At 42.2% G+C, this 10,779-nt stretch overlaps 1 protein-coding gene across 1 annotated transcript in view; it reads right to left on the reverse strand.

Annotated features, from left to right (window-relative positions):
* The window catches only part of LOC119352772 (ABC transporter B family member 25, mitochondrial-like), a 10,480-nt gene extending 1,671 nt beyond the window's left edge, over positions 1 to 8,809 (reverse strand). The window contains exons 1-18 of the mRNA XM_037619354.1: positions 8,511 to 8,809; positions 7,557 to 7,769; positions 6,714 to 6,900; positions 6,485 to 6,546; positions 5,774 to 5,817; positions 5,398 to 5,500; positions 5,142 to 5,249; positions 4,914 to 4,997; positions 4,743 to 4,803; positions 4,226 to 4,371; positions 3,819 to 3,935; positions 3,617 to 3,702; positions 3,103 to 3,191; positions 2,149 to 2,204; positions 1,938 to 2,018; positions 1,095 to 1,160; positions 909 to 1,001; positions 738 to 802 (exon numbers count right to left, since the gene is read on the reverse strand). Coding sequence (XP_037475251.1) covers positions 738 to 802; positions 909 to 1,001; positions 1,095 to 1,160; positions 1,938 to 2,018; positions 2,149 to 2,204; positions 3,103 to 3,191; positions 3,617 to 3,702; positions 3,819 to 3,935; positions 4,226 to 4,371; positions 4,743 to 4,803; positions 4,914 to 4,997; positions 5,142 to 5,249; positions 5,398 to 5,500; positions 5,774 to 5,817; positions 6,485 to 6,546; positions 6,714 to 6,900; positions 7,557 to 7,769; positions 8,511 to 8,771 — 1,922 coding nt within the window. The 5' untranslated portion in view covers positions 8,772 to 8,809. The remainder of the gene's footprint in view (positions 1 to 737; positions 803 to 908; positions 1,002 to 1,094; positions 1,161 to 1,937; positions 2,019 to 2,148; positions 2,205 to 3,102; positions 3,192 to 3,616; positions 3,703 to 3,818; positions 3,936 to 4,225; positions 4,372 to 4,742; positions 4,804 to 4,913; positions 4,998 to 5,141; positions 5,250 to 5,397; positions 5,501 to 5,773; positions 5,818 to 6,484; positions 6,547 to 6,713; positions 6,901 to 7,556; positions 7,770 to 8,510) is intronic.
* Between the last annotated feature and the right edge of the window lie 1,970 nt (positions 8,810 to 10,779).

The raw sequence follows: 10,779 nt of genomic DNA on the forward strand, positions 1-10,779 counted from the left end.
AATTGGCAGAAGCGTTCAACTGCTGACGATTTCACTCACGGTCATCAGTTGCGAGATTTTCGGTGTGCGAATGGACTGTGCTTTCAATGTGTAGATAAGTACGGCCGAGTCTCCTATGTGGCGTGCTGTCTCTGGGCTCCCCTCAAGTGCAACGTGTTCATGTGGTTAGCGATGGAGAATGGGTGTAGGATGGCAGAAAGACTGGAGCAGAGAACTACCGCCTGCCTGCCCTCTGTGCGACCAGACAGCCGAGGCCATGTCACACATGACACATCCTCACTGACGACTTCTTCGAACGAGTGTAGGATGGCAGACAGTTCTCTCTACAATTCAGATGGCCTCAGGCAGGCGATGAGCAGGTGCCCCGGCTGGACCATGCTGCAGATTGCGCCAGGGTTGGTAAGTTAAGGGATCATGTTGCCTAATCTCTCTAATGATGTGGCGCATCTGGCGACTTCGAAATGACCACTTCTTTGACAGCGCAACCAGAGGTGCAGACACCGGTGGACAAGATACTCCTGGAGGCAATACTCTGGATGATCGCAGGTGCAAAGGCGCTGAGGTGGCAGCCACAACATGCTTGCCCACCAGATGGTTTTTGAGTAGTTTAGCTGTACAGCGCATTTGTTTCTTTTGTTCTCATTTTTTTCTTCTAGTTTTTTGCTGTAAGTACTAAAATACAAAATGATGTGCACTTTAGGTGCGTATTCCACAGAAAATGTATGAGAGAAACTCACAGAATGGAAGGCTCCTTCAAGAATACACGAGCAATTGAGACTCGTTGTTTCTCACCACCACTTAACTGCAAAAACAGCCAAACCACAATTCTTGAGATATGCTGAGCTGTTGTCATAGAACAAAAGGTTACGACATTTCGTGATTCTGCACAAAATGAGGCCATGTCTTACCTTCAATCCACGCTCTCCCACAACCGTGTCATACTTGTCAGGAAAGTTCATAATTGTATCATGGATAGAGGCACGCCGAGCAGCATCGTAAACCTGTATGAAAAATTGGAAAAGAATACATTAGCTTCACAAAAAAAAATTAGACCATGCTATAACACTCCCATATTGATTGAAAGAACATTTTACCTCTTCATCATTCGCTGATAACAGCCCATATTGTATATTATGCTTAATTGTGTCATTGAAAAGTACCTGTAATGGTATTAATGGTGTAAGTCTGGACACAAAATGGATTGACCTGATTCCCAAAAGAAAAAACAAATCCAGTCTATCCCAAGATTTTATGACGCTGAACAAAGTTTGCATACAGCAGCACCATATCTTTTCAATTATCTATTGGAACCTTTTAAACTAGTCCAACAATGCTGAAGCCCTGTCGATATCCAACAAGGGATGAGCCCGATGCAGTTCTAATTTAGGTCGAAATAACCATGAGATACCATAATTCGCTATTGAAAGGAGTAGGACCCTAGTAGGCAAGAACACACCAGCAAGTCCTTACCAGTTACTACTGGACCATGGCTCAGTTCTCAATTGTCCATTGGCCCTCCGCATGTGTTAAATAGATTCCCTATCCCACATGTAGTGATACTTCAATTTGTATTTCAATAAAAAAAAGGATTCATATTTGGTTCCAAATAGATAATGAGGATATATGCATTATACAACAATGATAGCTAGCAGAAGTTCTTAGGCCCTGTCTGTGGGTTGTGGCTTCAACAGAAGCAGATGTGGTGGGGACTGCGGAAGCTGATGTGCCGCAAAAGCTATTCTTTTGTACGATGGTTTTACATGGAAACTTGGCTTTCTAAAACAGAACTTAAAAGATGCAAAAAAAATCCATTTCAAAAGTAAATCGTATAGGAATGCATTTTGATACTGCAGTACAAATTAGTAGATTCTGTAAGAGGACAACAGAAGTAGGATAAATTAAAGCGTTGACAGAGAATAGAGTATCAGGTGGCTAACCGTATCCTGTGGCACAACACCAAGAGACTTCCGAAGACTCTCCAGTGTGACTTCCCGAATATCTTGCCCGTCTATTCGTATCTGCCAGGAAGAGAGAACAAAGGTATCACAAGAACAGAAACTTTAAAGTACATGACAAACTTGAGAAGCCTTCAGGGGCATCAATTCATGAGTAGGAAATCAAAAGGGAGATTGATGCGTGTGTTCTTACAGATCCTGAAGTTGAATCAAAAAATCTAAAGAGAAGTCTAAGTATGGTTGACTTTCCTGTAGAAGAAAGGACTAGTTAATGCACAGTCACTCACCCAGAAGTAACAATTCTTTTATGGTTCACATTAAAGCAAAGATTAAACACTATGCGCTGTAAATCCTGTAGACAAGATTTGGACTCATATAAAATGCAGAAGCAAAGCTATACAGAATAATCATATGAAAATGAAATAAGCCCTATAAGTATATTTGGATAAAACGTTTGTAAATCCATTACAGAAAAATATGGTATCCTTCATACTTTTTCCCCATTTGCCATGACAACACAGCATGTTACAAAATCATGCATTGGCCAAATATATATGAAGATCTTGTATTATATATACTCCTCCTTCCCATAATATAAGAGCGTTTGACACTACACTAGTGTCAAAAACGCTCTTATATTATGGGGGAGGGAGTAAGATATTGCTGATGCTTTCCCTACTAAGATGTCTAGTTAGTGTATTTAAAGATCTAAAAAATAAATCAAAGTTCTTGCTAATCACAACTGAGATATGTCATCACATTGCACGTCTAGAGAAGCACTACAAAAACAGACGATTCAATTAACTCTACAAAAAAATTATGTTAATAGTAGCAACTAACAGTGGGGTGTCAACTCTTGTATAATTACGTAGAGGTGTGTATAAGGGCACTTCAAGATGAGCTTCAAATTCCAAGAAAGCCCTCCATACATTCACATTTTGATCTCTATTTTCAGAAGTGGCTTATGATATCCACCACAAATGACCTATAGGTCTACAAATATGATATGCTAACAATTCTACTCGGCACCACAAAACCCGTGAGGCAACGAGGCCCATGAATTTGAATGTTATATTTGGTAACACAAACATAAGATAGCTGATAGCATTGACATTAACATTAGTTAAGTAAACAAGATTAGCTTTACCGCTGCCACTAGTTCCAACAATTGCCACACTTTTTCCTGCCGGTACAGTGAAAGTGGCCCCATTAAGAATCTGCCTTTCTGGTACATACCTGGAAGAAATCAAATCTCTGAGCTACCCATAAAATAAATATGGCACAGAATAAGATCGTTCTAATTACAGCTATACTACCTCATGCGTCATATTTACATATTGTGTTTAAAACCTTGTTATCTTTTTTTTGAGAAAAAAACCTTGGTTGTCTTGATTAAACATCTTTTGTATGCGTCATATTACTCCCTCCGATCCATATTAATTGACGCTGGTTTAGTACAAAGTTGTACTAACTTTGTACTAAACAAGCGTCGATTAATTTGGATCGGAGGGAGTACCATTGTGTTGACTATCAATGGTTAAAACAAAATAAGCTCCTTAGTGTTGAGATGCTTTGAAACTTGCTACTTATGTGGTATTACTTTTTGGAAATAGCATAAGCACTTAGCGGCACTAAACAATCTAACAGAGGACAGAACTTACCCAAAATGGACATTCTCGAATTCAATGCATCCTCCCTTGAACTGCAAAGGTTGTGCATGAAGCTCATCCTTTATTCCAGGTTTTTCCTGAAAAGACGCAATGAATAGTTCTAAGGTCTTTGAGACCATGGTTTTAAAGATAAATTAAAACTGCATGCCATTAGGCACTAAGCAATACGAGTCTATGACTACAAAGCTTTTACCTCAAGCAATTGAAACATGGACTTCATGTCAATTAGGCTTTGTCTAGATTCTCGATATACACTACCAAGGAAGTTCAGAGGCACTGAGAGCTGGAATAGAAGTCCATTAACCATGACCTGTATGGCAAGATTTCAATACATCAATCAAATGCAACCGCAAGACTAAGGAAAGCAGAAAACCGAAAAGAACTGAAGCTTCATATCAAGTCATTTTTAAAGATTTTTATTTTCCAGTTACACTTTTTCACTTCTAACAACCTGAGGTAATATTGGGAAAACATTACCTTACCGCAGTTACATATCTTTCTACTTTGGTGTGCATGGGTTGCTACCTCAGTATGTCAAAGTGATCTCAGAAGTGAAACGACAGAAGATATAAAACACAAATGATTGACATAAAGAATTACCAAATCACCGACAGTCAGAGCACCACTCATTATACCATATGAACTCAAAACCATTGCTGTGGATAATGTCAAACTAAATATAACATTTTGCCCAAAGTTCAAGTAGGCAAGGCTACTTTGGGCTTTCAGTGCAGCATCCTCGTATCCTGAGCACATTGTTAAAGAAAACACTAGTTAATAGATAAAAAATATCAACCAAAACTAACTTATGGTGTATGCAATGGTAATCCCATTTAAGATTCACCTAATGTTACAGCATAACTTAATGTTCTATTTGACACTTTCTTAAGTATTAATCTTATTTAGTTTTTGTTTTTAACTACCAGGTTTCAATATACACAGATGTGAAACATAGACATCAGAAATTTCATATGTATCAAACTGTAATTTTTCAGTGTCCGTAGTTTTGTTAGAAAGGTGAACATATATTTAATGCCAGTTGGTCAAATAGGTGAATAGCTGTGCATTTCCGCTCTATAGTGACATCTCCCAAGAATGAATGGACACATGTACTCACTCTTTAAATATTTGTCATACTTCTGAACTTCAAATTGCTCATTGTTGAAGTATTTGACAGTCTGTAGACAATCAGAGTAAAGATTGGTACGAAGATGCTTGAATTAAGATATTGAAGATTAGAGAAATAGACCAGACACCAGATTAATGGATGGGATAACCATGGGATGACCTCGTAATTCAGAAGGGAGTCAACTGCCACCGCACCAGAAGCATTATCAGCTTTATTCATGGCTGTCCTAAACTTGGTCCGCCACTGCAATAATGAAACAGAAAGCGATGAGAGGAATAAGAGTAAGACATGATACAAAAGTGATCATTAGATATATTAGATTGAGCATTTATGTAAGCAAGAATATCCTAAGACTACAGCTGTGATGACAGAGTACAGCGTTCGCACCTGTGTCAAAGCCAAAGTGAAAACAATATAAGTAGCAACTGAAACTGAAGTAATCCAAGCAAAAGTGGAGCCGAACTTGTAGGCAAGTATACTTGACACCATACCAATCTGTAAATACAAAACAAAACACAATGCAGACAAAGCTCAAGCAAACGCTCCGAGAATAAGTGACATCAATTACCAAAAGCAACATCAATATCACAGGCAATATGCACAACTGATGGATGGTGACCGTTGGAGAAGTAATTATGAGTACCTCTAGTATTGTGGGAACAATATTGAACACTGTCACCGTAAGAATGAAATTTATTGCGTTGCTCCCTCTGTCAATTATGCGACTTAGAGCTCCAGTTTGCCGGCTGAAAAACATAAAAAGGCGAAGGAACATAAAAATTCAAATAATCCCCAGCTCGTAAACATCAAAACTCAGCAACTACATAATAACTGCAAGTGTTGAATTCTTATAACGTGTTTCCACAATGATTTACACAAGCAGCAGTTAGACCTAGGGCCGATTAATAGCTAGCAGGGAGGCACCTTACTGGCCGCATGGAATATGGTGTGGACAATCAATGAATTAAGGATAACATTGAAGCACACATGATGGCATGAATCAGAGCATTCACAGATACCTTAGATGATAACGAAGATCAAGCTCATGCAAGTGAGAAAACACCTGCAATACGAAAAGTTAATAAACTAAAGTAATACTCCCTCCGTCCGAAAATACTTGTCATCAAAATGGACAAAAAGGGATGTATCTAGAACTAAAATATATCTAGATACATCTCCTTTTATCCATTTTGATGACAAGTATTTCCGGACGGAGGGAGTACTTAAAGATAAACATCAAAATAGCTGCGCAGGACTACAGGTCCATCGAAAACTGAAAATGGATACAAATGTACAGATGACACTCGATCCTCACAGAAGTACAGATAAAAATAGTTGGGCTCCAGTGAAGTGCAAGATCTTCAAATGATTCTTTCCTTTTTCTAGCTTTTCTAGTTTCAGTTAGGCCTTTAGCGTTCTTTTGCTTGCTTTCAGTTTTTTTTATTGCTAGATAGACCTTGCGCCATTTGGACATTTTTTTGCTAATGAAAATGACATGCACTTAGGTGCGGGTTCGAGCAAAAGAATGTACAGATATCATTCATAGTAACCTTTTATCATCTTCATGAATATAAGGACACATAGGAGAAAATGTATAGCAAGAAAATAAGATATACTTCATTCAAGATATATCCATACTGTGTGAAATATCTGAAATTCTGGATAGCTACAGTAATCAAACAACTTCACTAAAAAGTAATACCATGGAAATGAAAAGGTTCAAAATTTACCATCCTGGAGAGTGAACGGATGGCTCTCCAGGTAACTTTCGAAAATAAAGCATTCCTTAATTCTGGAAACAGAAAATTTACCATAAATATTTGCCATAATGCATAAAACATAGTTGTATATGTTATGACAGGAGAGCAGAAAGAGAGAACCTAAAAAATGCTGAGTTTCTTTCGGCGGCTTTTCAGGCATAAGAAAACATTGATAAGCAAGTTCTGTAACAAAATTTACCTGTACAAGCTGATACTCCTGACCGTGCAATACCATATCCAATCAGAACTGCTGCTGGGCTTGCAAAGAGAGCCAACAGGGTTGCATTAGCATCTGTAAATCCTGCCAGTGAGGCTTCAGCGCCGCCAAGTGCTGCAAGCCAATCGATAGCAAGCTTAAACAAGAAAGGCACTTGAACATTTATGACCTGGTGTTCATTGTAAATAGAAAAGGTTAGGTGATAAGGTTGAAAGCTTCATGTAACCCTGGATCAATTATCTTTTGTGAAATTAGATCAATTCAGATGGGGAGCCCTTCCACGCGATGACAGTTTCAAAAAAAAAAAAAACTTCATGTAACAGCTTCCATGTTTTAAGTTCATCATGGCATATATCATAACTGCAAGGGAAATATTCTTTTCTTTGATTTAAGAATGATGATAGTTGACTATCTCTATCTGAGACCTTGTTGAGCAATTAAACAAGAAGAAATTACCTATTTTGTTTTACAAAGAAATAAGCCTCCAACAAATAGGATGCATCTGATTTTACCACATTGCATCAGAATAGGTCAAAAGGGTCATTTGTATAAAAGCCAAGAATATCAGTACACTATGAGTAATGCAAATGCACTGCATTCCAACAAAGTGGGGTAAGGAGATTATCAATTTTGAGCCTACGGCATGATTGTCAATGGTAGACTCTACAGAAAAGTGTTAGCCCAACTGGGGTTGTTAATACATCACAGATCGCTAGTACTTAATAACTTAGCAGAAAACAAAAGCATTTGCTAACAAAAGTGGATTGCATTATTTTAGCTCGAATAATATTTGTACAGGCAACAATTTCCACGAGTAACATGTACCTTTGCGCCGACTAAGAGACCCAAGGACAACACAATCCTGATGTTGAAATCGCGGCTATTGTTCAGCCTCAAGTACTTCCAAAGGTTTTGAAGGATCTGAATATCTGCTATCTGATCATCGATGTCCTTCTTCGGGACATCTTTATGCTCGTTGTCATCAGCCGGTTTCCCAGCTGTCACAGCACTGGCAGAAGTGGAGAATGCATTCCCTCTCTAAAAAACAAGTAAGAATCACAAAACCATAATTTGGCAAAGAAATAGTACCTTCTATGAAGAAAAGAAACAGAACAGATGAATCAACTTCTTTCTATCGTTCTGTTAACCATTGATGTCATGAACCAACCACAAAACGATACTTGAGTAACCATATTTTCAGTTGGAGCTAAAAAAAGGGCAGGGTAAGTGCGGTTACAGTTCATAGAATCAGAACAAGTAGAGAGAAAAATGCAATACTACCATGTGCTTCACACTTGTCCTTCATTTTGTGCTTTGACAGATTAGTCCAGGAACTGATTTTCACACAGAAACACACTGGAAAAGTTGAGTGCAGGTTGCAGGTTATCTTAGGTTCTCAACAGAGAAACCTTTGTATGCAGCCAGAAATAAGGCTACACTGAAGTTTCTAGATACATCCCTTCGCAACCACTAGCTCCCACAAACTCCAGCACTTGCGATTCGTTAGCGGATCACCCTACTATTGCTTCAGTAAAACATTATCACTTGCTTCAGTAAAACATTGATACTTATATATCCATGAATCTGTTATCTATGCATCTCAGTGAATCACTGACACTATATATATATATATGAGTCTATTCCCGGCTACTGATTTACTGGGAAACTCTCACTTGCTTCAGTAAAACATTGATACTGTATATTTATCTATGACTCCAATATATGTGCATCTCAGCGTTAAGAAAAAAAACTGGGATGAGGCAGACCGCACAAAGTTACCAGGTCGCGGAGAGGCCACGCGCCCCACCGCGGCGGGAAGGCCGAGCCCGGGAGCAGGCAGTGGGGGCGGCCCAAGGGGGAGCGCCTCCCAGTCCCCGGAGAGACCCTGCAGCCTGGTCGGAAGCCCCCGAGTTGAGGTGTCGGCGCGGGCGGACCGTTGGTCCCGCCGGGCCGCCGGAGCGCCGCGGCGGCCGCGGGGAGCTGGGAGCGGGAGCCGCGGAGGAGGTGCCTCGCGGCGAGCACGCGGGAGCAGGGCCGCATGGCGGGGCAGCGGCGCTCCCCGGCCGGCGACGGAGGGGACGAGGGAGAGGGGAGAAGGCCGGTCAACCTTGGGAGGCGGAGCTGGACACTTCGCGGGCGCCGTGGCTTGTATCCGATCTCCAGATGCGATCGTGCTACGATGCGGTGTCGCGGGCCGTTGGATGTGTAATGAGCGGTGCAGATCGGGTTATGGTGTTCATAAATTTTAGAGCATTCCCCGGTGTCAGATGATGTGAATTTTGGTGCCAAAAATGGTTTGGGCGCCAGAAATTTTCTTGCCATAACAGATGATGTAAAAGGCGGCGCCGCGAGCTTCTTCAACTATCAATCAAAATCTTTAAATCATGTTCAACCCAGATAATATAAAAATCATATCAAATTAATCAGACCAAGCGCGAGGCAGTGACGGCCGCCGCCTGTGCAAGGATACATCGACTATGTATGGGTCTGACACCCTAGTCTTAATAGATATATTTGTTTTTGCCAACTATGGCACATGAATGTGATATCGGTCGTATCCTGCACCTTCCTTTTTGTTTCGTGTGAAATCCATTCTAAAAAGCACGAGTTGGTGAAGGTAGGGGCAGCAACCAACGATGGAGAGTATAGGCACGGTCTGGATCCCCCGCAGCGGCGACTGACAAGGACGAGGGTATGTGACTTCTGCATCCCCATAACGATGATGTCGAGGTGCAAGTCCCCGACGGCAGCAACCTCTTCAACTCATCAGGTACCACAACAAACCCCTTGCGCCCTTCCTATAGCTGCTCAATTTCAGAAGGGGGTTTTGTCTCTCCAATAGAGGTTGTGTTTCACAAGGGGGAAAAAATTCAGAAGGGAAAAAGCATTTGTCTCTGCAACAACATAGGTCGTGTTTCAGAACGAAATTTTTTGTTTTGGACTGATTGCAACAAAGGCTCTTATTAGAGTGTCCATAGCAGACCCCATAAAACCACGACCCGCATAAGGCGTTTACAGTTCGACGAAGAACTGTTTTGCGGGTCGAAATCATGCGAGGCAGAGTAAAACCCGTATATGAAACTACATAATTTTAAAAAGTGCTTCGCGGAAGAAATTGCAACCACACTAGTTCATCACATACTACATAATCATTCATAGTTCATCATCACATACTACATGATCATTCATAGTTCATCATCACATACTACATTATCATACATACTACATACTACTACTACTACTACTATTAGAGGGGGTGGGGGGTCTCGCGGCGGCAAGACCGAGGTCGATATACCAAAATGGATGAGTTCGCGGTCGAGGATGATGCGGTGGAGGAGTTCAGTCCTCGTCGGAGCTGACGAGATCGATGAACTTCTCCCTCTGCTCCTCGCGGATGCGCCGCCACTCGTCATCCTTGTCCTTCGTGGCAAGGTTGGCCGCGACCGTCTGCTTGAGGATGAGGTCTTCGAGCTCCTCGTCGTGGCGCCCGCGCTCCGCCTCCTCGCGCAAGCTCCGTTCGGCAATGGCGGCTGTGACCACGTCGAAATTGGCCACGAAATCTTCGAGCCCGACGACCCCTCGGCGTTCGATCTCCCCCGGCTCCTGCTTGACGGCGACGACCTCGATCTCCTCCGGCTCCTCCGACCATTCCCTCTTCACGGGGAGAAGCCCCGCGCCGAAAGAGGAAGAGCTCACGGCGGAGGATGCAGCCGAAGAAGGCGTACGCCCGTGCCGACAGTCGTACTCCTCCATCTCGCGAAGGAGGAGGCTCGACGGCGTCTCGAGGCCCTTGTTCATCCACTTCCTCGCCGCACGCTTCCTGGCGCCGTCCGAGCGGACACGCCGCTCGCGCTCGAGGTCGTCGTCCCCGCCAGAGTTGCCACTGGAGCTGCAACCGAAGCTCCACATGTGGCCTCACATGGCGGGTGGAGGCAGAAGGGGGCTCACTGGCGGCGAGAAATGTGACAAGGGAGTGAGGAATTGTGGCGAGACGCGGCGGCAGTGGGATAGGATTTCGACCCGTATCTGCCCCGCGAACCCGTAGATA

This window comes from Triticum dicoccoides, chromosome 2A, assembly GCF_002162155.2.
Source record: "Triticum dicoccoides isolate Atlit2015 ecotype Zavitan chromosome 2A, WEW_v2.0, whole genome shotgun sequence".
Lineage (NCBI taxonomy): Eukaryota > Viridiplantae > Streptophyta > Magnoliopsida > Poales > Poaceae > Triticum > Triticum dicoccoides.